The sequence below is a fragment of the Vicugna pacos genome, chromosome 16 (assembly GCF_048564905.1).
Source record: "Vicugna pacos chromosome 16, VicPac4, whole genome shotgun sequence".
In the NCBI taxonomy this organism is placed as follows: Eukaryota; Metazoa; Chordata; class Mammalia; order Artiodactyla; family Camelidae; genus Vicugna; species Vicugna pacos.
In genome coordinates, this window is record NC_133002.1 from 58,887,457 (window position 1) to 58,912,590 (window position 25,134).

At 50.7% G+C, this 25,134-nt stretch overlaps 2 protein-coding genes, 2 long non-coding RNA genes and 2 other non-coding genes across 7 annotated transcripts; 3 read left to right on the top strand and 3 right to left on the bottom strand.

Moving 5' to 3' along the window:
* Positions 1 to 34: 34 nt before the first annotated feature.
* LOC116283720 (uncharacterized) lies at positions 35 to 4,115 on the bottom strand. The gene is made up of 2 exons (XR_004193429.2): positions 3,478 to 4,115; positions 35 to 947 (listed from the first exon to the last, which is right to left on the bottom strand). It is a non-coding gene; the product is annotated as an uncharacterized lncRNA (long non-coding RNA).
* A 411-nt stretch (positions 4,116 to 4,526) lies between these two features.
* On the top strand, positions 4,527 to 9,398 carry LOC107033102 (uncharacterized). The gene is made up of 6 exons (XR_001458508.3): positions 4,527 to 4,636; positions 5,139 to 5,217; positions 5,688 to 5,749; positions 7,146 to 7,237; positions 7,365 to 7,477; positions 8,682 to 9,398. It is a non-coding gene; the product is annotated as an uncharacterized lncRNA (long non-coding RNA).
* LOC116283772 (small nucleolar RNA R38) lies at positions 5,527 to 5,601 on the top strand. Its single transcript, XR_004193481.1, has one exon. It is a non-coding gene; the product is annotated as a small nucleolar RNA R38 (small nucleolar RNA).
* LOC116283773 (small nucleolar RNA R38) lies at positions 6,923 to 7,006 on the top strand. The gene has a single exon (XR_004193482.1). It is a non-coding gene; the product is annotated as a small nucleolar RNA R38 (small nucleolar RNA).
* Positions 9,399 to 9,900: 502 nt separating the features above from the next.
* Positions 9,901 to 24,626, bottom strand: ST6GALNAC2 (ST6 N-acetylgalactosaminide alpha-2,6-sialyltransferase 2). Of its 2 annotated transcripts, XM_006199550.4 has the most exons (9): positions 24,250 to 24,626; positions 20,875 to 20,935; positions 17,764 to 17,938; positions 16,995 to 17,163; positions 16,468 to 16,606; positions 14,827 to 14,930; positions 13,010 to 13,093; positions 11,665 to 11,764; positions 9,901 to 10,661 (listed from the first exon to the last, which is right to left on the bottom strand). In XM_006199550.4, the coding sequence occupies exons 1-9, from the start codon at positions 24,372 to 24,374 to the stop codon at positions 10,494 to 10,496; spliced, it is 1,125 nt and encodes a 374-aa protein (XP_006199612.2). In that variant the 5' UTR covers positions 24,375 to 24,626; the 3' UTR covers positions 9,901 to 10,493. The 2 variants fall into 2 exon arrangements, with proteins under 2 accessions (XP_006199612.2, XP_072795744.1); XM_072939643.1 differs by lacking the exons at positions 20,875 to 20,935; positions 24,250 to 24,626 and adding an exon at positions 18,260 to 18,468.
* LOC140686212 (testis-specific serine/proline-rich protein) lies at positions 13,087 to 13,962 on the bottom strand. Its single transcript, XM_072939644.1, has one exon. It carries the CDS (start codon positions 13,922 to 13,924, stop codon positions 13,094 to 13,096), a length of 831 nt encoding a protein of 276 aa, XP_072795745.1. The 5' UTR covers positions 13,925 to 13,962; the 3' UTR covers positions 13,087 to 13,093.
* Positions 24,627 to 25,134: the final 508 nt, after the last annotated feature.

Here is a 25,134-nt window from a genome sequence, read left to right on the forward strand (position 1 = left end):
CAAAGATGTATACATTTATTGGACTACTGCACTGTACATTTTAAATGGATGCATTTTATTGAATGTAAATTACACCTTAATAAAGATGACTTAAACAGTTAAAACACAAAACAAAACACAAGAATGAAGACTTGATTCTTGTCTTGCTCACGGTCTAGTGGAAAAGCCAGACATGAAAACAAATAACCACAAAACAGTGAGCAGTAAAAGTACGTCTATTCACACAAGAGCTCCATTTACGGAGAGCTTCCCTTGTGCCAGGCCCGTGCTAGGTGCTTTGCATGCACAACCCTACCACTGTCCTGCGAGGCTTGGAAGGGCCCCCTACTCCTCCGGTTGCAGGTAAGGAGGCTTAGAGACAGGTGAAGGCATCTGCCCGGGGCTACTCAGCTCGAGTCAGCAGAGTTGGCACAGGACTCCAGGTCCGCCTGGTCGCAGAGCATGTGCTAAACCGGCCTATCGGGGGAACACTGAGGAAAGAACTAGAGGACAGACTGTTAGAGCATCTCAGGTAAGACTTCACGGAGGACATACTGAAGAGGGAGCTGGGATTTGCTACACAGAATAGAGAACGAGGGAAAGGAAATGTTAAGGCAAAGGGAACAAACAGCCTGAGGAAAGGTGATGCAGTTGTGAGAAGGTGGGGGTTTCTGGGAAGGAGAAGCTTGTCGAGAAACAGCAGAGCAGGTCAAAGGGATTATACATTTTCAAATTCACTTAAAAAAAAACCATTAAACAATCATTTTGAGAAGCAACAGATCTGCAGAGCAGGCTAGTGAAATGGGTGCTACTGGTCAACACAGGAAAGAATCCACCACAACCCAAGGTCATCTATTCTCAATAAATAGGGTCCCTGTTGTTCTGTCTCTTTTTCTCCAGGAATTTAAAGCTATGTTCAGTGGTCCCAGATTTCTGTTGAACAGGATTTGTGGCACTCTTTCACAGTCCTGAGAAATCGAAGAAAAAACATCCTTTATGCTTTTATAATGGGTTTTATAGCTGGATGAATTAAAGTCACTGGAGTGAGCAAAGCATGTTCCACTGTCATAGCGTATTTTTCCAGGAAACCCAGAACAGCGGTTAAGACCATAGGTTTGGAAGCTAGACTGTCTCAGTCCAGATCTCAGTGCTTCCACTTACTTATGACTTTCACCTTTCAGTACTTTGCAAAATGGGAGGATAATGATAGGGCTGCCGTGAGAGTTGAATGAGATTGCAAAACACAGGTGCTCAGAGTCATCAAGGTTTATACACCACATGTGCAGCTTTCTGTATGTCAATCAGATCTCCAACCATAAAGTGGTTTTTTAAAAAAGGTGTTTAGAGCAGTGTCTGGCACTGAGTAAACACTATATACTAGCTGTTATTTTTGCAAAAAGGTAATTTGATGACGGTTCATTTTCTTTATTTTGCTGTGACCCATTCTTCCAGGGAACAGTCATTAAAAAAAAAGATTTGAAAAATGTTGATCATATCATTTAGATTGACTTTGATTCTAACAGAACACCCAACTTAAGAACAACTTAAACAGTAAGACTTCCTTTTACAATGTCACATCCTGTACTTCACTGAAACTAACATACCATTGTTCAAAAGATGCCTCCCACATTCAGAAATATTAAAATGTAAAAATACATGTTTCAATCAAACAAAAGGTTTGAAGGGGGTGGGGGGTGGGCTTCAGGACTGGTTACTCTAGAAGTTCAAAAGCCTCTTCAAGGACGCATGGTATTTTCTTCGTCCTGCCACTGCAAACCTTTGGCTCTTGCCTGCAATCAGGCTGCACGGAGGCAAGGTGGCTGCGGCAGTCTCCAGCATCACTTCATGATGTCCCAAAGCCAGAAGAGAGGCTATTGTTTTTAAAAACAAGAAAACCTTCCCAAACTTGGCAGAATTGCTCCGTAGACCCTTTCCTAAAACAATTCCTGGCAAAAGGAAAAGATTTCTCCTATCTGGTCTGGTGCAGACTAATCAAAATTCACCCCTTAGGGTAGGGCAGGGCAGGGGCTTGCCTTCCAGAAGCACACAGCTGCCCAGCAGCTCTGTTCTGTGTGCAAGATGGAGGAAGGACAGCCGAGGGAGTGGCCACTAAGAGTGCCTGCCCCGCAGGTGAACTTCCTTTTGTATCCCAGGTGCAAATGCTCCCGATGTAAGCAGCCAATCGCTTGGGATATACCTACTGTCCTTCACGGCTCTTATTAATAAATCAAAGATTCCTTTCTTGGATAAGAAATTAACCTTGATATTCCAAAGACTCTGTTTTCTATTAATGTGGGTTTTAATACCATGTCTTAAATCCTATCGTGTAATAAATACAGGTCTACACCAGCCTTGAATTATCGTGTAATAAATACAGGTCTACACCAGCCTTGAATAATGTAAAACTCAAATGTCCTAGACCTCACCAGCAGTGAGTACAAATGAAGTCACAATAACATTAGCACTTCCACAGCTCTGAGCCCTAGCCTGCTCATTCAGGAATTCTGATGCACTCTTCGAAGTCTTTCCCAGTTATGTCTGGGTTGTCTAGACGATGCACCTGACATGTGCTCAGGCACAAGACCTTTCACTGCATTTTGCCCCCACCTCTTGGCCACTGCCCAGCAGTTCATGACACCCCAACCTGTGAGCCTGCTGCTGTTCCATTAAGTGCTGTCAGATGTGAGAGCTACACGGTGGCCTACAGCACAGTGGCCACTCTCGAGCTGTGATATATGGCCCTCACTGCACACTGGTTGGCAACTGGTCTGAGACCCAAGGCAGCCCTGCTAGAGCCCAGAGCCTCACAGCCTTTCACAAATCAGCTCCCGCTGCCTCTCATCCTCACTCTTCCTGCCATAAAGTGGCTCGAAACAGTGAAATAGGTATCCATCATTCCTCCCCTAGTTTCTTCCCTAACCATCCAAGCAAACACACAAAAACCTTCTTCCCCCTTGACCGTCCCAAACCCAAAATCCATATATATATCAATTTATATATATATACATGGTGCAGGATAACTTAGTGGTAAAATCACAGGCTTTACAGACCAGGTTCAAACCCTGACTCCACCAGTTTACTAGCTGTGTGAACTTGACAAATTCCATAATCTCTCAATGCTTGTTTCCTCAACTGTAAAATGGGGGTGGGGGCAGTGCGCATCTTGGTGAGGTGGTGAGAATTGATCAAAGTAATAAGCTCAAAGTACTCAAGTCATGAATGCAACATAGTGAGTGCTCTGAAGTATTAGCTAGCATTGTTGTTTTGCCTGCAGCAAATCACCTGCCCACACACAAACAGCTTTTGGCCAATTCTACCGTTAGAATTCCCTCTGTGAGTCTGAAAGGAAAGGAATTTAGTCTGCAGGGAGAGAACCCATTCTTTATTTCGGTATTATACAAAATAATTTGTCTTTAGGGTAAGATCCAGAAACTTAAGGGTCAATTTCAAACGACAGAAGCTATGGCTAAGTGAGTTAATGATTAGTTTAGTACTTACCGTGAGCAGAGGCAGAGGAATACTAACGAGGCCCTGCGGGGAAATTAAGAGAAAAAAAATTAAAATAGACTTCTGCCTTGAAGAGCTCACAATCAAATGAAGAGGCAAACATTAACAAAAGTGGTAACTTGAAAATAAGTACCCACAACACAATACCGTACACAGAACAATTTAATCCAGACTAAATGCCACTGAGATCATCGCTAAAGGGCTGATGAAGATGGGGAAAGCGGAATGCAGAAAAAGCTTCGTGGTCTTGCAAATTTAAACTGGTTTCCAAATGTTTGGAAATTCTCACCCTGACTCTAGTAGCTGTTTTTACCCTTTTATTATTTCAAAAACGAAGCCGGGGTAGTCGTCTGAAAAATAACAGTCAGGAGTAGCAGAGGGTGTTAAATTATTCTGTTCTTCACGTCATTTTAATTATTTTTCTTTCTCGTAATTAAAGCCACTCCCCGCACCCCCACCCCGGTGGCTGCGGGGTTCGCCCCCTACTTGGGGATAATTAACAGCCCGGCCCAGCCCCGCGCTCTCCGGCGCCCTCTGTCGCCCGCTCCTCACCGCCCTCGCCCCAACTAAAAGCAGCTGAGTTGGACGTCGCACAATTCCCCAGGAGTCTCCCCTCCTTCTCTAATACAATCACCCCAGATGACCCCGCCCCGCCCCCCCAATAAAATCCGCAGAGCAATTAAGAACAAAATCCGATCGGGCCTCAGTTTCCTCACCCGTCCCCCTACCCCAGTGAGGCCCGCCTCGAACTTTCTGCGATCCCCACCCTCAACCCAGTCTTGGCTAGAGACAGTCTAGTCACTCAATTGATAAATGACCGTGGCTGAAGCGACCATCTTCGTTTTCCGACGGCCATGGTTCTCTACCGAGCACGCCTCCCACCCCGGGCTCTCTACTGTCCCTGGTGGCGGCCACCACCTTACCCGGCTCCAGAGCAGCGTTTAGGACGCAATCGCTGCGAAAGGCGGATGTTGGGACAACATTTCCCATCAGCCTTTCCGCAACATCGCGAGATCTCCGGCGAGACCGCGGGGGAAACTTGCGCGCAGGCGCAGCTCCGCCCTCTTTTCGAGGCTGGCTGCGCGGGTGGGAGTCATGGCGGTCTCGGCCCGGTCTGAATGCGGCCAGCAATCTCGGGCCTTTGGCGGCGGTAAGGCGGCGGAGGTGGGAAAACGGGGTCTTCCTTGACAGGGAGCGAGCATGCTTGGCCTCCCTTTCGTCGGAGGCGAAATGGCGAAGATATACCCGGTCTTCCACAGTAGAGTAGTTGGGAGGGTTAGCTGAGGTAATGGATGAGAAAACGCTTTACGAAGGGCACGAGCTTTTATTCTTGAGGGGAGAGAACCCAAGCTCGGCCTCGGGGTGCCCCTCCTGGGAGAGAGAGGTCCCTCCAGCCTGCGCAGCCCCTCCACCTCACAGCCACCCATGTGCTGAGCGTGCGGGCCCAGCGGCCCTGCGAGTCCCACAGGCCCTTCCACGGGGCAGGTCTTAATTCACATTAAGGGTGTTGACCTCTAAATATTTCCTCCTGGAGGACGGCCCCCAAGCAGTGTTTAATTCTACAGGTAGTCATCAGTGGGATAGTAGACTATTTGGAAACAAAAGTAGTTTTACAACGACCCTTAACGTGCTCATGTTTTTATTCCCCACAGGCTTTTCTTTGATACCTGCAGAGACAGTGAGAAGCAGACCTGCAAGTTGAAGCTTAAAAGCAGTGAATGAAGCCCTGAAGTGAGTAAGAAAGGGTGCAGACAGGACCTGGGTGGGCACCAGAAATGAAAAAGCCGAGACTCTGAAGGCCTATTACTTGTGGCCTCCGCGCGCTGTTCTGAAGTTCAGTTCTGTGGAGCCATGTTGACACGTGGATCCAGTTAGGGTACTACCCAGAATCCAGAAATGGGGATGGTCTGTGCCTCTGTAATTGGGGCCACTAGGTGTCACTGTTTGAAACCAAAATGGATGTCCCTGCATACGGGGGTGAAAGTGAGACTTGAAAAAATGAGTTGTGGTTGCCTTCGGTATAGAAATGTTTGTTACTGGTTGAGCTGAGGATGATTTCAAGTTATCCCTGTCTGAGAGGACGTCTGTGAGGAGTTCTAACTTGCTGAGGCTCAACTTTATTTAAATAATCAGTCTTGAGAATAAACACCTTAAGATTGTTTCTGTTAGAATAAAATGTGTTATTCAAACTTCTCTTTTAGATTAAAGGTGCTGGCTGCAGACTTTGAGTGTAAGGATCTCTGTGGTGAAATTTTTATAAACGGTAAGAATTTTAGGTCTTCCACAGAATTGCATAGGTTATGATCCCTTTAAGTATTGGTCTGTTAGATTTGGAGATGTGTGGGTCTTCCAGGATTATTACTGCCCGGATAAGGGAAGTAGTATGGAACTCTCTTTGCTAGGCCCTTTTTAAGAACCATAAAAATATGGGCAGTTGATTTTGAGGGATGGGGGGTATTATTAATTTTTTTGAGATATAATTGCATGACTAGTTATTAAGTTAGACTGGTGGTTCTTGGGGTAGTGGATGCTGCTGGGATTCAGCGGGTGCCCCTAAGTCTCCTACAGTGCACAGGACAGCCCCCATGGCAAAGAACTATCCACTCAGAATGTTAGAGCTGAGGCTGAAACCCTGTTTTAGACTAACTTGAGAAATCTGAGCCCCAGTCTCAGCCGTTACCACATAACCACACCAGCACCTTATTCATTTGTAGAACAGGGGTGGTGCTTTTCAAAAACATGGCTGTGCATCAGAAACATTTATATAGTGTTACAATATACACATGTCCCGGACCCCACTTTCAGCCATGATGGGGTGAGATGGCTCTGGAGTGCAGCCCAAGAATCTTGCGTGGTATTTTAAGAGTGGGTGTGGAGGAACAGTTAGGTGATCTGAGCTCCCTTTAGCTCAAGGATTTTTATTATAGCAAGATTATAATACTGGCTATTTTTAAGTAGCTCTCAGGGCAGATCTGTAATCCTCTGTCTTACAGAACTGAAAGCCATGTGGTTGCTCTGCAGGATCGTTTAGCATAGAGGGAAGGAAAAATGATCTTGTGTGATGTTTTCTCTTGGCATCAGGTACCCTTTGTGCAGCTAGCCTTCAGTGGGCTGACTGAAAGGAGTAATCTGCAGTGTCTGGGGCATTTTACTGACACTAGAAAGACACTAGAATCCCCCATACTTGACTGTTAGACACTTTGTGCTGAGGGAGAGCCTGGCTTTAAAAAGTACAGGAACTGTCAGTGAGTCAGATCTGGGATACTGGGTACAGCTCGGCAGTAGATAGTTTTTGCCCTTGAGGGAAAGCACATTCTAATGAAGCAGACAAGATGGAATGAATTCCCAGAAGGGAAGTAAAGCAGAATTTGGCAAGGAAAACATAGTTTGCATGTGCTATGGATGTCAGTGCTGTGGGCTGGCATACTGGTGGGAGCTGAGTCTGTGATGATTTGAAGTTATCCCTGTCTGAAGGCAAAGAAAGGCCTTTCCGTGTGGAATTTGAATGTCTGAGACTCAGTTTCCCAAGTTTGTTTTATAGAAAGTTTAGGCCTGTTTTCGTATTTGTTTTTTTAATGCCTGAGTTAAAAGAGAGCTATCGGAGAGATGCCTGTGTGTATCTTACTGAATAGGTTTTTCTTTGCAATTTCTCTTGCCAGGTACAGTCTCAGCCTGTTTCTGAGGCTGAAAAGGATGCTCCAGAAGACACTAACTAGCAGCAGTGCCATGGACCCCAGGCGGAATTTTTCTCGTGCGTGTAATAGAGAAGACGTTTGAAACAGGCTTGGGTGGAGTGTTCTTTTTGCTTCCCCTGCCCCAGCCTTAGGGTTGTGCTAAGAGGCAGGGAGACTTTGACATAAATTTATTTTCTCCGCTAGGTGTCTGCAGTGTATGAGACAGAACTGAACAGCTTTACCTGAAGCAAGTGAAATGACTCCTGTTTGTAAGCTTTGTTTCCATCTTGCTGAAGAAGCTCCACAGGCCTGTGATGGTTAGTTATCGCTGTCTGAAAATCTCCACTGAGGGGAAAAAAAGTCTGTTCTGAGGTTTAAGGGTTTGGCCCTGTGCTCTTAAAAAGAAGTTCAGGCTTTGTAAGGGATCAAATCAAATGAACGCCAAAGGGATTGTGTACACCCTGCAGAGACCCCAACCCCAGTGCATCACCCCTCTTGAAAACCAGTGGTGTGACTGCCCTGTCACTCTGGGCCCTTTGATTCATGGCTCTAGGGGCACAAGCTACGAGAGGTGGCAGAAATGGGCAAGTGGCCCGCATTTGGTTTATGCACTTACTGTGGAATGAAAGTGCTTGTCAGATATTTCAAGAAAATGAATGCGCTCTTTGGAATAGATGTATGCCGGCTGTGGCGGTGAGAATACTTGAGGACTGTCTGACCTCTTGGCTCTGCACCATAATCTGATATTCAGGAAAGAAGGGGGTACCGTGGCGCCAGCACAGCGGTTTGGTTTTCGGGTGCTTTGTTCACACCAGGGAGCTCTCCTGGGTTTGCCCAGCTCTGCCTGTGTGGCATGGCTGGCATGTGAGCAAGAGAACAGAGTAGCGCTGGGCGGCGGGGGTGTGTGTGTGTGTGTGTGTGTGTGTCTGTCTGACTTTGTTCCGTTTAAATGCCAGGCTAGAAGTGGACACAGATTGCCTTTCTTTTCTGTTGAAATGGGGGGGGGGTGTCAGCAGCTCTTTATATGTAAGGTCACATACTTGTTCAGTGACCAAAGAAGCTGTTCAGGGTGAGGTTTAATGAGCCTGAAAGCTGGTCCCAGCAGCTTATAGCCTGAAGTGAAAGATGTGTTGGCAAGTGGCAGAGTCTACCTGCTCGGTTATAGTCTGCTTCTGAGTGAACTTGACCACTCTGCAGGACTCAGGCCAACCTGTAGGTTGACCCTAAAAGTTTTACATCCAGAGGAGGGGTTGAACATAAATGTCCTGCTCTGAACTGGCCACTTGCCAGACTCTGCCCGTGGGAGCACTGTCTCCTGTAAGGAGTTGTGGCTCTGAGTCATCTGGGACCCACAGGCCTACATTTGAATCCATCTCATTGTGCCTTCCACACACACAGCCTAATGATTGATTGCTTAGAATGAGTTCGTCTCTGGTTGCCTTTTTTCCTTTAAATTAGTTTTTTCTTTAAATTTTGAATAACTTAGCCGTTGCATCAAATGATTCTTCTTTGGTTTTACAGGTTGTCTCCCAGTGATGTCAGATGGGATCAGCACAATCCCCCGTGCTAGTTGTTCATGCTTATAAAATAAAACCCCCAAAGGAGAATCATTTAACAGTTTTTTGGACTTCATCTTCAAAGGTAGACAAAGAGTTGAAGTGATAGTTTTTCCCAGAAAATCTTTGGCAGTTAGTGAAGAACATTCAGAACACTACGGTTTAGGTTATCTTGGTCTAACTCGTAGTGGTGGGATAGCAATGGTTGGAAAAGGAGAGTAATTAACATGGACTTGTTCTGTTGGGGGAGACTGAGGGGAAACAGGTGTTCAGCCTAGAAAAATATCTCAGTGGATTTCCTATGAAGTCAATGTGTCATGGCTTTAACTTTGAAACAAAATTTTAAAAATTGACTTAGCATTGTGGATTTCAGATCGAGACCCACATAAAAGCAATGTTTCTTCTATGCATATGTAAACACAGTCCTTATATAAATGAGTTTTGGAGAATAGTAATTGGAGTTAACACGCAGGATGCAGTCAGGTGTTTGGGGTTTTTTTTAAGTCTCCCACTAAATTGATCTTACCCCCCTTGAAGGGCTTGACAGATTTTGGTAACTACAGAAGTGATGGGAATTGGGGGCATGGGGGAGTATAGTTAAAAAGGGGTCCAGGCATCAGGAAGCTATAGTTTCTCAAGTAGCTGCTTTTAGTCATTAAAGTCTAAATGTCCATTCTGTTAATCACGTCTCTGAATTTTTAAAGTAGCAGTGTTTTGATTCAGCTCTCTTGCCAAACATGCCATTAGGATCATTCCTTCAAAACCACAGAACCAGGGGCCGGGTTAGTGGGAAGAGTCTCCTGCCAACCAGCCCTGTGGAGACATCCCCCACTCCATCCGCTGCCTTGCAGGGTATAGCAACATGAGACTAGTCACTGGGACAGTAAATCCAATAGTAACTCAGTTGGTTTACACTTCTAATAGAAGCTCTTATAATCTACAACTGCTGATCAATTAAGTCAAATTACTGAAGCCATGAGGTTCAGTACCTGATGGTGTCATCCTTTTGGTGACAGGGTTGTAATACATCCCCAGTGGGACTTTAATCAGAGACACACAGCCTTCTGTGCAGTTGACCTCCATCAGAACCTTCCCTGGGTTGAATTCTGAATGCCGAATTCTCTGTGCTAAACACCCTGCGTGGTATACTATGCCTGGTGCGCACACAAAAAAGACAGTGGTCATCCATTTATGCAGTTATCTACTTTGAAGTCACATTCTGCCTTTTGTGCTCTCACTTTATCAGGGAGCAGAAGTAAGTCGGTCCTGTTCTCAGAAATGTTAAGATGTCCCTGAGCTGAAATACTTTGGAGTTTGTGAGGCTGGACACGCCAGTGGGAGGATTTAGGCTGGGGAGTGCGTTTGCTCCTGGCTCTTAGCTGAATTAGTGAGCCACTCCACTGACTTCCTAAAGTCTGTCAGTGCTAACTGCTGCCTTGAATTGCTCAGCTCTGGAGTAGGCCTGCCTTGTGCTGGTGAGGGTCACAGCCTCTTATCTTCAATTGTTAAACAAGAATAGCAGAGCAGTCCCTTTTCCTTGACCAAAGTTGGGATGTCTGTCTCAGACCAGAGGGGAGTTTTCTCGGATGAGCCAAGGACAAGATGGGGTGTCCCACGAAGAACAGGCTTCAATGACAGTCACAAATCCACTGAAGAAGGGGACAGTCAAAAACACTTGGAGTTCCTCTCAAGAGGCTGAAAAGACAAGGTAGCTTTGGCCACTTGAGGGGATGAGGGTCACAGCTCTAAAAGAACAAAGGTCTTGGGCGCTTCAGGGTCAGCGCTGGTATAGCCAAAGGATGCTGGCCTCATGCAGGTCCCTCCACAGGGTGGCCTCCAGAGACAGATCGTGGTTCACGTAGAATATCAGTGGCTTCTTTACCCGTTCGAAGTAGTGGTCAGAAAATTTCTGGTAGTTGCTTGTGATGAATCCATAGGCACTAACCTGGACAACGACAGTCACTGGGTTAGCACTTAACGAGCATCTGCTATGTGCAGGTTCCTGTAAAGTGACATGAATTTAGAAAGGTGTGGCCCCTCCACCGCCCTGCTTCCTTGGGTGCCTTGTGTGAAGCCATGGGTAAACAATAGTTGTAGCTCACAGTAACATCTGGCACTGTTCCTTCTGCACATTTTCTTACCCCAGCCTTAATCTTAGGTAAATATTAGCCCCATTTTACAAACGGGGAAACAGGCTCAGAAAGATGATCAAATGTGTGTCCACAGTCATTTTGTGAACTGGGTTTTGAACTCAGGTCTATGACACCAAAGCCATGATTGCCATAAGCTCAAGATGGAGGCAGAAAGCACCTTTCTATGTTTCCTATTCTGATGGTTACTGCTGACAAGAAACTCCTGTTTTAAAAGGGAAAAGGTATAGGACCAGAGTCCAGTGGTGCTTGGCCTCCAGTTCTTGTGCTGGCTTCAGCATTGGTCACTACCTTTCCTTGAAAATCACTTCTCAACCTGTGTCTCCACGCGGCTCATGTGGGCACCATCCCATCAAGAATATCTCAAAGTGATTTCAGAGATTCTGTGTGTGCAGGCTGCCCACGTCAGTCCTAGAATGTCCTCATAAAAAGATGTCTACTCACTTCTTTCGAGAAGATTTTGCTTTCACAAGAGCAATTTGCTACCATGTGCCTTAAATACCATATAGAGTGCTATAGGACAGAGGGTGAAAGAAGGAAGTGGGGAAGGGGGCGGGGGGATGGTGGCTGTGGGAGGAAAGGCAGGGCTGGCCCAGGAAGCTCTCCTTCAAGGGACTCTGGAGAACACTTCCTCCAGCCTGTGCCCTAGCCAGATCACTCCTGCAGCTGGGGTATCCTTACCCTCTACAAGATAGAAGCCCAGAGTCCATGGTCTGGGCTGGCAGGGGTATTGTGGATCAAATTAGGTTCCATTCACTTTGAGCTGCTGTGGGCTCCTGAAAAGAGAAGACCTCTTACCTGGTCACAGGTATGCAAAGCTGTCAGCAGCATGAGGGCCCCAGTACTAGGCATATAAAGGTCTTTAAATTTTGTGTTAATCAACTTTGATTTCAAAAACCTGGAAGGAAAAAGAGGCATAAAAATGCAAGACCTCGTCTTGCACACTAGCCTGATGGCTGTGCCATTACACCACATCAGACAGGTCGGAAAGCTGTGAACATTTCTGGCCCAGTCCACCCCTTATTTCGGAAAAGACAAAAAAATGAACGACATGCAAAAATCTTTGGTTGAAATGACACTGTAGATAACAGTGGGGGTGAGAAAAAGGAGCAGGCTCTCAAACTGCAAATGAGACCCTTCCCCATTTCTCCCACTCCCTAGAAGCCTGAATCCAGCCTAACTTGTCTTCTCTGCAACACCCTGCTTACACCATGATGCCTCGGGCACAGGTGGCCTGAGACCTAAGTTTCCCTCTACCTCCAGACTTTGGCCAAGCAGGAGCTGCATTTGAAGGACAGAGCACACAGGCCCTGTTGCTGGAGTCACTGGTGAGATGGTGCAGGCACGTGAACACAGACACGCCCAGGCGGTCCAAAAGTGAGGCCAGCCACAGTATGGTGACCACAGGCCTTGACCTCAGCCCTGGATTCACCTAGACTCTCAGCCTGTTCTGTTGAATAGTCTTCAGTTTGCCTCCCAGACCCACTTGACACCCTGGCCTGCTCTGCGTCGGGATGCTAGCTGCTGGGCTGCTCAGCAGCAGCAGTGTTGACACTTTGGGCCAGATCTTTCTTGCAGAGCCTGTCTGGTGCATCGTAGGATGTTCAGCAGCATCCCTGGCCTCTGCCCACTAGTGGCACTCATGCTCGCCTAGTGACAATCAAAACTGTCTCCGGGACGGGACAGATTACCCCCCGCTGTGTCCTGCTGAGAACCACTGGAAGGAGGGAGGGAGGCGGTGAGGGGTGAGATCTGCTGGCAGTGTTCCCCAGGCTCCTTCCTGCGGTTGCTCTGTTGGCTAGGTTTGGCTGCAAGTGATGACAACTTGGCTTCTACTAGTCCCGGTACAGCCCCGCACCTATGGTCCCCCCATACCCGGCCTGTGCCGTTGTGAACATCCCCAGTAAGCAAACCTTGATTTCTGCCGAGTGCCCTGTCCATTACCTGTCTACCTGGACTGATAGAACACCATCTCCATCAAGCTATTTAAAGAAAGTATTAAGTGAAGCAGTGTAAGTGCTCCCGGGGGCATCCTTGGCACGTGGCCCAGGAATGTGTGTCAGCGGGGGTGGGGGTGGTATAAAGCGCTGTGAGGGGAGCAGGTCTTCTGGCACCCTCCTCCCACCCCATCACCAGCACCTACCTCTCCGTCAGATAGCTGATGAAGTCTGGATGTAGTAGCTTGAATTTGCTGGCGGAGGCTTCTGGTCCAAAATAGGTCTGGGGCCTAGGACCCATGAAAGAAGTGGACAGAGCGGCCAGTGCCATCGTATGGCATGTTGGGGAGTGAGAGGGGGAAGGTGCTGGGGCGGCGGCGATGTATGGACCTGTAGGGGTGGGGCTGGGCATAGTAGCGGGAGAAGGGGGTGTAGAAGGTGGCTGGCAGCACTGTGGGGACCACGTGCGGCTTCCCGCCCACTAGGACTTCGGTGGGCAGGGAGTAGGAGAGAGAGGAGGGGGGCGTGAATAGACCGGGAGGAGTCGGGTAGGAGCAGTTGATCTGAGGGTGGTAGGGAGGGGGTGGGAGGAGAGGGAAATAGAGAGATTTAGGGGGAGTGCGCTCCTGATTCCGGGATGGGCAGGGGAAGGAGCAGGGGAAGCACTGGTTTTGGGGGAGTGGTGATGTAGGAGGCTGGAAAAAGGGGGGCTCCTTCAGGAAGCGGGGCACATAGGGGGCAATGTAGGATGGGATGCCTCGAATGGGCCCAATGTAGGAGGCTGAGGGGGCCGGGCTGTGGAAGGGGGACTTGGTGCTGGGCACAGGGGGATTCTGGGAAGAGTTTCTAGAGGTGGATTTCAAGCCAGATTGGGAGGGAGATTTGGAGGTGGGTGGAGTAGCATTTTGGGCAGACCCTCGAGGCTGGATATGAGGGCTGGGGGTCAGGGAGGAAGCCCGGGAAGAGGGCTGTGAGGCAGGCCGGGAAGATCCCCGGGTTGGGGACGGGGAAGGGGCTGAGCCACCAGAGCTGGCATAGGGCTGCTGGTTGAGGTGGTTGGACCGGGACTGGGAGGGGGACTGGGTAGGGGATGGATTAGGGGTATGGGAAGGGGAGCTCATTGGTGTTGTGGAGGCTTATGTCCACCTGGTGTCTCTGAGCCAGCTCCCCAAGAGCCCAGTCCCGCCTGTGTCACAAAGCCCACCCTCGTGACCAGCCACAGCACTGTGAACAATTGTTGGGTCATCACGTGGTGGGGTGGGGGTGGGGCACAGGGCAGGTGGAGCTGGCCTCCGAGGGCTTAACCCCTAAGGACGCCTCAGAAGCTGCTCTTTCATGGTGGGCAAAATGTCCCCAGACCCCTAAGATAGGAGGCCTGGTCATTGCAGCCACAGAGGGTGTAGATTTCTAAGGATCTGACTCAGGGACAAGAAATTGTCTCAGCACTACAGGGAGAAGGTTCAGATGAGGCCAAGACATGGTTCAGAAGAGCTGGACACAGGCCTGCTGCGCAGGAAGGTGGGGGAGACAGAGGGCCCTTTGTTCCCACTTTGCAGGACACTGGGCCCATGTCACCTGCTCTCCCATTTCCTGGGCAGTCTTGGGAGGGTGCCCACCAGGATGAGTGGAATGGATACTGGCCCTGGCTCTTAGTTTCTAGACACGTTGTGCTCAACAGGACGGCAGACCCAGCTGCGAGCAGGCCCTGCGGATGCTGCTGGCTGGGTGGCTGGGTGGGTTATGGACAGAGGCCTAAAGTTGAAGAGCCAGGCCTGCCTGCTCCATTCAGAAAGGAGCCCCTGGAACCTATAGCCCACCTTATCAGGAGGGCTCCAGGGGGCCAGGACTGTTACCTGAGCTTTCCTGGGGGTAGGGGAAAAGAGCTTAATTCCCCGATGCTCTGGTCAATTCTTGGGAGATTTTCTCATTGCCCTCACCCGCCCTTCCTGTCCAACAGTGGGCCCCCGAGCAAGGGGAGACCAGCACGGCATTACCATAGCCTGCCCCCAACCTGGCTGCTCACCTGTCCCCTTTATCATGGCCCTCGGGGACTGGCACACCCAGAATGGCCGATCTCAGCATCACGTAGTCTCGGATGTCTGAGGGGATGAAGATATAGCGCAGGTCCTGTCAGGGCAATAGAGAAACTGAGCCCTGGTGGGCAGCAGCCCTCCGCCCCGTCCTGCCGCCCGCCCTGACTCATGCCCGTGATGCCCACTTCCAGACATCCTGGTGGTTGCAGTACTCATTCGCCAATCCTTTGAAACTCTTACCTTCAAGAAGTGAGGCTTAATTTTGCCATCCCCTTGAGTGTGGCCTGGTCTTAGTAACTAATAAACAGAATTTTTTTAGTAGATAGAAAAAAGTGGAAGTAAGGGTGTGTGACCTTGGAGACTGGGTCATAAAAGGCACTGGAGCTTTCTTGCTTTTTGGGATTGCTCACTAGAGGTGGAGTCAGCTGCCGTGGCATGAGGACACTGTCCTAGCTGACAGAGGGGCTGGCATGGCAAGGGCTGTGGGGAAGCCATCATGACTCTGGTTCCAGGCAGGCCTTCTGGTGGCTGCAGCCCCTGTCAGTCCTGACTGTAACCACCTGGGAAATCCTGGACCCAAACCGCTCTGTTGAGCTGCTCCCAAATTCCTGACCCATTAAAACCGTAAAGTAATCAGCGTTTGTAGTTTAAAGCTACTAGGTTTGGGGGTAATTTGTTAAGCAGCTATAGATAACCGATGCAGGTTCTTCTGCTACACCAGAAATAGAGCTGCTCCATTTGTTCTGTCATGAGCTGAGAGAGGTTCTGCTGTGAGGCCTTGGTACACGGACACTGTGGCTAGGACCCTCCTGAATTCCCTGGTCAGAGGAGGGAGCTTCTAGAAACTCAAACCAGGCCTTATAGAGCACCACAGAACCCTCATCCTGGGACCTCCCCTTGCATGTGGTAACCAGCCCGCCAGGTGTTACAGCAACTAGGTGTGGCTGAAAGAGTCTGGAGGCGGCGGACGGGCTCCAATTCTGGTTCACCTGCTCCCTAGCTGTGACTCTGGACATGTCTGTTCTTTGAACTCTCAGCTTCCCACACAGGCTGCTGTGAGCATTCAGGAGGGCACACATATTCTGGGGGGCAGCATGGGGGATGGTCAGAGGGGCTGAGATTTTGATGATTCTGGCTGGGTGGTGGCCTTGGACATGCTGCCATCTGGAAATGGGCTGCTGTGGTGACTGTGTCCAGTGCGGGAAATGGAGGCGGCACTCAGTAAATACCCTCCCATTGTGTGTAGCATGAGCTCAGGGGGGGAAGGGGATCTGGATTTGAATCCGGCCCTACCACCGCTTGGCTGAATGAAGGGGCATGGAGCCTTAGTCTCCTCACCAGGAAGGCAGGGCTGATGTGGACTCTGTGAAGTGCCTGGTGCTCCGGAAGCTTTCAGTAAATATTAGCCATTCATGCTCCACTCGAGTTGTCCTATGCTGCCCGAAACCATGGGGCACCCCTGCCCAGATCCTCCTCCTCAGTGGCTCCATCACGTGTGCCCAGTGTTCTGGCACAACCTCTCGGTCCACTGGGTGGGGACTTGGGAACCCTGTGGCCCACCCAACGGAGAGGGGTCCAGAAACAACAGCACTGACCGTCAGTGACACTGATGTGCCCATCAGGGGCCTCACCTGTCCCTGTGGCACAGAAGTGAAGCCCAAGTTTCGGTAGGAGATGAGGGAGTTTTTCATTGTGTTCACGGTGAAACCGTAGAAGGAGGTCTTGGTGCCCACATCCTTCTCAAAGCCTTTGATCACAGCACCATTGAGTCTGGTCCAAACAGAGGTTCATCAGCCTGCCTGTGGCTACACAATGCTGTGTGTTTACTTCTATCCCCAGGGTCCCACTACTCCTGCTGCCCATGGCAGCCCCAGTGCCCGTCACCAGCCCCCATCCCTGCTCCTCTGGATCTCAAGGGATGCCCTGTGAAATGGGGCCCTGGCAGCTCCTTCCTCCTGGGTCCCCTTGGCCAGCCATACTCACACTCGTCTTCAGGGCCTGTTTGCATAGGGCTGCCCATTGCAACTGCTGAGCTGCCAGAGGCCACTGCTTCCTTGGCCCACCACCCTCACGCAAGATGCTCCCCCTAGGGCTGGCTGGGGACCAGCTGTCCACCCAGCTCCTCTGCTGCCTCCTTCCCGGCTCCCATGCCACATACCTGAACACGTAGTCATGGGCATCAATGTTCAAACCCTGGCGGGAACCATTCAGAATGCCTCCGTTACCCACCACAGCACACCGAATGCAGCCTGGAAGCAGCTCCCTGGAGACAGCAAACAGCGTGGTGCTCTCAGAGCCATTCAGGAGGCTCAGTGTGGAGGTGATGGCTGTGGGTGTGGGACAAGGTGGGACGCCATGAGGAGTCACGTGGGTCATTGGGGCCTTCCCGAGACTGTTCCTGGAGCCCCACCTGCCCGAGGCCTGACACCAGCCCCTCTCAAGAGGTGCAGAGGATGAAGGAGAATGTAATGTCTTGAAAAGAGGATGGTGGGGGAGGAGTTTGGCTGTGCCCTCAATCATCTCAGGAACTCAACCAGTTCTCCCAAGACAGTGTACATTCCAAAAGAAAATAATTTGAGGCACATGGGGATGGGAGTAGGGGGACAGACTTAATGTGAGGGGGTTCTGGACTGTTTCCCACAGCAGAACCATCAGCAGGCTGTGTGAGGCCCCACAGGCCCTGTCCTCAGCCACCTTGGACACTGGCATCTTCCATGCCAGGGAGACCCCAGGATGGGGAGAGCTGCTCAGCTCCCCTCCCTGACCCTGTGGTACTTGTAGAGGCGAGGGGTCAAGCCCTGAGGCCCACCTGGGAGGAAGAGGCAGGGGTCTCACATCTTGGTGCTGTGAGGGCAGGAAGGCCCGTCCTGCACCAAGGCCAAAAGCAGGATGAGTGGACTAGCTGAGGCCAGAGGGCTGCAGGTTACCTTGGCGGGAGAGCCCCTGCCAACCATAGGGCGCTTTGTGCTGGCTCAGGCTGTCCCAGAGCTCCTGGGTGAAGAGGCCCCCGGACAGCAGCACTGGAGTGGAGAGGTTAAACAGATCCCGGAAGTGGGGGTGCCGTCGAATGGTGAGAGAAAGTGGGTGTTGGCAGGGCGGGCTCTGTGGATAAGAAAATAAGGGAGCTGTTTCTGGGGTTGGGGTGGGTAGGAGCCTCCCTAGGTCCCTGTGGACCCCAAAGGAGGGCTGGGAGGGAAGAGCTGTCCTTCCCTTTCCAGACTTGGGCCACCCCCGGATCTGCAAGCCAAGCTGGCTAGTAGTGCAGCATCCCAGTGGGGATCCAAGAGCTTTCTGGATTTACCCTGCCCAGCCCTTCTCCTGAATGCCACATCTCTGGGACCTGATGGCTCTGGCATCCTACTACACCTCACACTCAGCTGGGGGGGACTCTGCGGCATTTTCCCACTAATAGATAAGACCTGCCTGCCCTGTGGTGTTGGAAGTCCAGCCTGGGCTTCGGAATCCTTCAGCCTGGATCCGAATGCTAGTTCTGGTAGTCCTTGCTGAAGGAATCATGTGGAAAGGGATGCTGGAAGATTGATGACATCTTTCTTCCACTCGGAGCCTATGCTGGGCTGAATAGTGTCCCCTCTTCACGTCTAACCCCCAACCCCCGCTGTCACCATTCTTGTCTGTGCAGAACCGCAGAATGTGACCTTACTTGGAAATAGGGCCTTTGCACATGTAATTAAAGTGAGGTCATAATGTAGTAAGGTGGGCCCTAAATTCAATTACCGGTGTCCTTATATGAAGGTATATGATGATGGGGGCAGAGACTGAGTGATGTAGCTGTGAGCCAAGAACACCTGGAGCCTCCAGAATCTTCAGAGGGAGGATGGCCCTGCTGACACCTTGATTTTGGACTGCTGGCCTCTAGAACTACCAGAGAATCCATTTGCCTTGTTTTAAGCCATCCAGTTTGTGGTCATTTGTTCCAGCAGCCGTAGGAAAGGGTCTTTGCACACAGGGCAACATACTGAACAGGCCCCAGCCCCGTCTGCCTGCAACCCCTGTGTTGGAATCCCGAACAGCCTGGGCCTGTGTGGTGGGGCTGTTCTTCCCACTGAAGGGGGCTCTTTGTTAAGCCACTGGCTTGATCAAAGGACAATGCAGGAAAGAGCTGCACAGTCAGTTCTGCTATTATGTGACATGTGAGTGCCTAAAATCCACCATGCAAAACTGTGCAATCAAAACCACAGGGCTTTTGGGAAAAGGGATTAGTGGCATCACACTCAAAAACTTGGTCAGTGATGCGCAAAACGAGGAGAAACCTAGGGAAGATAGAAGCAGTTTTACACACATTCACTGGTTAAGCAGTACGTAAATACGACTGAAAATATGGCACTTGACCTTGGGAAAGGCTTGACAGTTGCTTTGGGGAAGTGGGCGTTGGAAGGGTGGCAGCTTGGGCGTTATCGTGAAGTGGTAGAAAGCTGGTTGTAACACTCAGTGAAGTGGATGGCCGTCCAAAGCATGTGTGTGCGTTTATTTTGTATATTCCTACGTGGCTCTTTCCATTGAGTGTGGTTTTCTGCATTTACCAGCATTCTTGCTGACAAAAATCACTGATAAACACATGAAATTTGTGTTGTTGTCTACTAATGTATTAACCTTTATGGAACAAATTCACATTTTCAGAGCAAGCGGAACTGTCTGCACTAATTTCACTACTATTCAGTTTATCATAGGGATGTTTTCCAGGGCCTTCTTTATGACCTTCCACTGGAAAAGTCTTCAGGTCACCGTATCAGGAAAGGCAGCACTTCACTTGGGAAGCTAGCTTGCTTTTATCTCATGAACATGGTGGCAAAGTTTCCTTCTTTGCTGTGGCCACCAGGAAGCTCAGAGCCAGATCTATGGCCCATCCCTTACACCTTGTGGCATATTTTTCATACACTTATCTCACATTGTCTCATTTTCCTACCTTTATTTTCCTTCACCTGCTTCTTCATTTTATTTTGTTTTGTGTTCTCGCTTAGTCATATGTATCCAAAAGCCACCTCAAATCCCTCTTTTCAGACCAAGTGATGAAATACGTCAGTTAGCATCAAGCAGCTCAAGGTGAAAAGGTCTTTAGGAAAAGTAACGATAACTCAGCCAAGCACTTAGAAGACGCCTGAATCCTCTCTTCAGCCAGCCAGCCAAGTGTCCACCCGGCCTCTGTTCTCAAGGCAGGGTCCCCATTCCCTGCCCAGGGCTACTTGCTCTGTCTCTGAGTAGCTCAGCAGTCACCAAGTCTAGATTGTAGTGAAATCTTGCTCCCTGAGGCCTCAGTTAACAAGTTCCAGTTTGGTCTCTCAGGCATTAAAAACAATTCTTTAAACCCGAGTAACCCCAAACCAGTCATCACCCAGCTCAACTGCAGCGCACAAAGGGGGTGCGGCTGTATTGCTCAGTGGTTTGGAGCCAGGCTGGAGTCCCACTACCACTCTTCCCCATGAGTGACCCTGAGCAGGGTACCTGACCTCTCTGTGCCTCATTTTACTCATCTGTAAAGGCTACCTCTCAGGCTCGCTGTGAGGCTGAAGTGAGAGGACTCAGGTAAAGTGTTTGAGATGGCCTTTCAAGCCAGTCAGCATGGTCTCTGTAGAGCAGGACCCAGAAAGTTCTCAAACGTCTTCCCAAGGCTTGGTGTTTTCTTCATAGTGAGCAGTTTAAATGTGACTTTCATAGTAAAAAAAAAAAACAACAAAAAACAAAAACACACACACACACATTTTGAGGAACAGAATGTAAAAGTCACAGGACTTTTAACGGTAAATCAAGACTTCCAAGAACTTTTCAGCTGGCTATACCCCAGGGGGACATATGGAGTCATCCTTCCCTGATATTGGGGTTCAGGGAACCCTAGTGGCCATGTCTGAGAAGCCCTGACTGGCTGGCTGCTCAGTTCTGTGCTTCATTCTTGGAGGCGGTTCTAAAGGGCTCCCGCCCAGCAGTCTTATGAGAATGTTTTCGTTTACTCTTCCCTTTCTCCTCCTCCCCGTTCGCTAACTTGAGGACGCACAAAACTGCCACAGGGCAGCCAGCCACTGTACCTTTCTTGTCCTAGAATTTGATGCCTTGGGTCCAAAGAAAGCTCGAGACGATGTGATGTTCCTGGGGAGAAAGCAGAAATACAGCAGAGGTCCGACCTGCCCCTGGAACCTGCTGTCTGGCTCTGTTAGCTCCAGGGGCTGACAAAGTTGGTCAGTCAGTATGTCTTTTCCTTTGATCCTTCTAATCCTATGCACTGATTCTTGCCCACCTCAGTCTCTTTAGGCACACAAAATAGTGTCAGATTATTACATCCTGCCCAGCTGTATAAACCCAGAAATCAAGAAGTCCCTTGGCAAATTGCAGAAGTGTGGAGTGTATTAGGAACAGTGAGATGGTGGTTAAAAGATGAAAATATAGAACAGGAAAGATTGCCAGCCCCCTGGATTTGTAACCATCTGAGGAGTCTCCCTGCCAAGGCCCCAGAGGGCAGGTGTTAGGTCCCAGATGCCGTGGATCGCCTTTAGTTGGTGAAGGGCACGGGTCTGAAGCCTGAATCCCTGGGTTTGTGTCCCATGATCTCGGGAAGCCACTGAACTCAGAACCTTGGTTTCTGCATCTGTCCAGCAGAAATAATTGTACAGGGGTGATAATCACATCACTTACCATCCCATTGTTGGGAGGCTTCAAACAAAGATCTGTGTTATCTTATTTAAAAAGTATTCTCTAAATATTAGCTATCATTACCTGAAGGGTCAAAGGAAAGGACCTTGTGACAGCCTCTAGGACAGTGTCCCTTCTGGAGGGAGGCAAAGAGCTAAGTTATTGCCCCACTCTCACTTATGTGCTAAGTGGTCCCTGCACCAGGGCGGAGGACAACAGAAAGGAAGGTCCTTGCCCATTCAAAAGGTTGGCCAGGCTTCTCTGAGACTCCTACCCTCTCCCCAGCAGCCACAAGGGAGCAGGTGGGGAGGGTTTTGGATCAACAGTCTTGAGGAAAACAAAGGCCTCTAGTTACTTGCTTCTAGGTGCCAAGACAGCTTAAGCCACAAGGGAGCCTGTGACCTGCCTGCCTTCAGGTTTTCGTAAGACCCTGGAGGGGGAGGTCAGAAAAAGAGGTGCTTTCTTCCCCCAGCCCTTCCTTTCTCCCCAGACTGGTCACCCCACATAATCCTATGGTTTCTCTCTGAGATGGCCTTCCAGAACCCCCAGAGAGCTTTTGAAAAACACCAGTGCCCCACACCTGAATTCTGACATGATTGTTCTGGGCCTCTGGTGGTTCAACTCCCCACCCCGCACCCTTTCCCCCCCACCCCCCACCCCCCCACCCCTTCCCCCCCCCCCCCCGACTGCCTCCCTTCCCTCCCCAGTTATTCTAATGTGCAACCAGGTTTGGAACCTGACAAGGAACTGCTGAGCCAGACAGAATAGAGACAGGAGGGTTAGAGTTGCAGGGGAGGTGATGGGAAGCCCCCCCAGTTCAGTTTTGTTGCCTTGAACTCCCCCAGCCTTGGGGAGGCCTACTTATTTCCAGAACACTCCTATGCTCAGAGACTTCTCCCAGCCCCTCCCTCTCAGGAATCCAAGGACTTACAGACACCAGCCTGGAAGAATTGGGGAAGGGGCCATCCTAGCCCACCCGTGCCCCTCTGGGAGGTTTCACCAGCCCAAGGAGAAATGAGGACAATGTAGTGCATTTTTCATAAAACTAAATTTACTCAACTTGGATCATGTTCTTAGGAATTCTTGGCCCTAAAATGTCCTTCCTTTTACAAAATACTACTGAGGATAGATGGTAACTGGCAGGTAACTGGTGCCCCAATATCCATCCTCACCCCCTCCTCAAAAAAAAAAAAAAAAAAAGAAGTCCAGAAATCCCAGGCCTGGCAGCTACTGATTCACATTCTTCCGTGAGTTAATTCCTGGATCGATTCCACTCTCTCGCCTGCAAGGAGAGCCCCACCTCAGGTGTGGTAGGCCTGGTCCCAGGGCCCTGCTTCCTGGGCTCTCCTCTGTAGCCAGGTAGGTCCATTTTTGGTCCCCAGTTGGGGAGGTGGCACGGCCTACTCTACCTGCCCAGAATTCCATCCCACCTGCCACCTTGCTTCTCCAAGCACTAAATACCCACCTCCTAAGGACGCTGAGTCTGGACCTTGCCCCCTGGGTTTAGTTACAGCACAAACACCACCAAAACAAGGATATGGATGGGTTCTTGGGTTGCACTAGACTGTTAAAATTTGAAAACTCTTAAAAAGTTTTGTTGACGTATAATGGATGTTCAACAAACCTCACATGTAAAGGGGTATTCGTTCCTTTCAACATGTTCAAATGTGTTTCAAAACTTCTTTACATAAAACTGACAAGGATCTCCTTTCCTAATACCAGCAACCCTTTTCAGTCCTTCTTAAGCAATCTCTGACTACAAGGAGATGAAGTAACTTCAGGTATCACCTGCTAGAGCACCTTTTGTTCTAAAGGGACTGGACTCATCAGTTTCAAGAGTGTTTCATATTATTTTGCAACTTTGGATGCCCTTTGACCTTGTTTCCTGAGAGCCCATATTAATTTTGCTTCATTCCGTTATGCCTGGAGCAAGGTTTACCGAGGACTGTACCAGTGGGAAAGGCCTAGGAAGGGAAAGCTGGGGCTCCGAGGCCTCAGCCTGAGACTGAAGGCACCCTTGAGGCCTCACAAATCCAGACTCTAGGCACAACTCGGTATGCCTTCCAAAAGTAAAGCTAAATCCTTTTGAGGCATCTTCAGTAACTGGAACCATCACCTACAGAAGCCAGGCTCTCAGGTTTCTCCTCGTGGGGCACAAATGAAAGGAAGGTGCCCAGGGTCAGCGGGAGGGGGCGAAGCGCAGGAGGCGGCTCCGGGAGGGTAACTTGAATGGGGCCTCTGTCCGCCTCTTCGAATCGCGCCCAGACGGTGCTTATCAATATAAACAACGAAGCGGGGCGCGGGGAGGGCAGAGCCCGCAGCCAGCGGGAAAGGCAACCCGCCACAGCCGGACAGAGGAGCGCGGCGAAGTTGGAATGGGAAGACCTGAGTCCCTGCCCCCAAAGTAGAATCTGAAAAATGTGACGTTAGCGAGGTACAATTCGTGGCAAAAACGGGACTCGTTTTATCTGATTCAGATATCCCAGACAAATCTGGACAATAGAAAGGGTTTCTAGTCCGGGCCGGAGGGAAGTAAGCCCAAGGCTGTCGTGAGCGGATCGCTAGTGCGCAAAGGGTGAGGTCTTCCTCCCACCCCAGCAGAAGCGGTGGGGCCCCGGCAGCATAAGTTTAACGCCGGGGTGGAGGCTCTGGGGACAAAGGGCTACAGCCCGAGTCCCCACGAAGAGCCACCCCAGAGGGCGGTCCGGCCCTGGGGCTGGGCACCCTGCGCGCCCCCGCGCCCTCCCGGTCAGGTCCCGCGCAGCAGCCCCTACCTGGCTCCAGACCGGGGCCCCGGGTAAGACTCTGCCGCCGAGGAGTACAGGGCGACGAGGATCCCCGAGCAGGCAGCGGCGAACAGGAGGAGCAGCCAGAAGAGCGGGCTACGCGGGAGCCCCATGCAGCCCCGGCCCGCGGGCGCCCAGCCAGCCGCCGTCGGGGCGGAGAGAAGAGGCCCGGATGGGCCGGGCCGGACTCCCGAAGCCGGCCCCCCGGCCCCGCCCGGCCCTCGCGGGCCCTTCCCGCCCCGCGGCTCCCCGCCTGCCTGCGCCAGGCCGCCGGACGCTGCTGCACCCTCGGGGGCTGCGCTGCGGGTCCCGGAGCTGCCCACCAGACTTAGACCGCGGGCGCTCCTCCCTGCGCCCAGCCCAGGGCTGCCGCGAGCCGGGGTTGGGCAGGGCGCTTTCCCGGACGGTGAAGGGCGGGCGCGCGCGACCCGGGGGCTGCGGGGCACGGGAAGATGCCGCCACCTGCCGCGTGGGCCGCGCACTGCGCCCCCTGGGGCCCCGGCTGGCGGATTCCGGACGCCCAAAGCTCCTGGAAGGGGCGGGGAGGATGGAGGAGCAAACCCTCGACCGCTCAGACCCTGGGTGGAGCAGAAGGCGAGGAGGTAGGGGGCCTGCCGTGATAGGATGGTAGGGGAGTTGAGGCTGTTCATCCCCTCATTTGATGGCTGCTCAGGGCCCTCAATCGCACTCAGCAGCCCAGAGACACCTGAAAGGTTCAGTAGGGGCTCAGGTGTCACCAGGAAGGGCTGGGGAAGCTTGTGGCACTGGTGCTCCGAAAGCAGAGCCCTCCCAGGGAGTGAGCAGTAGATGAGGCAGTGTATTCTCCAGTGGGCAGCGTCCTGGCCTTAGACCTCAAAACATGTGAAATACCCC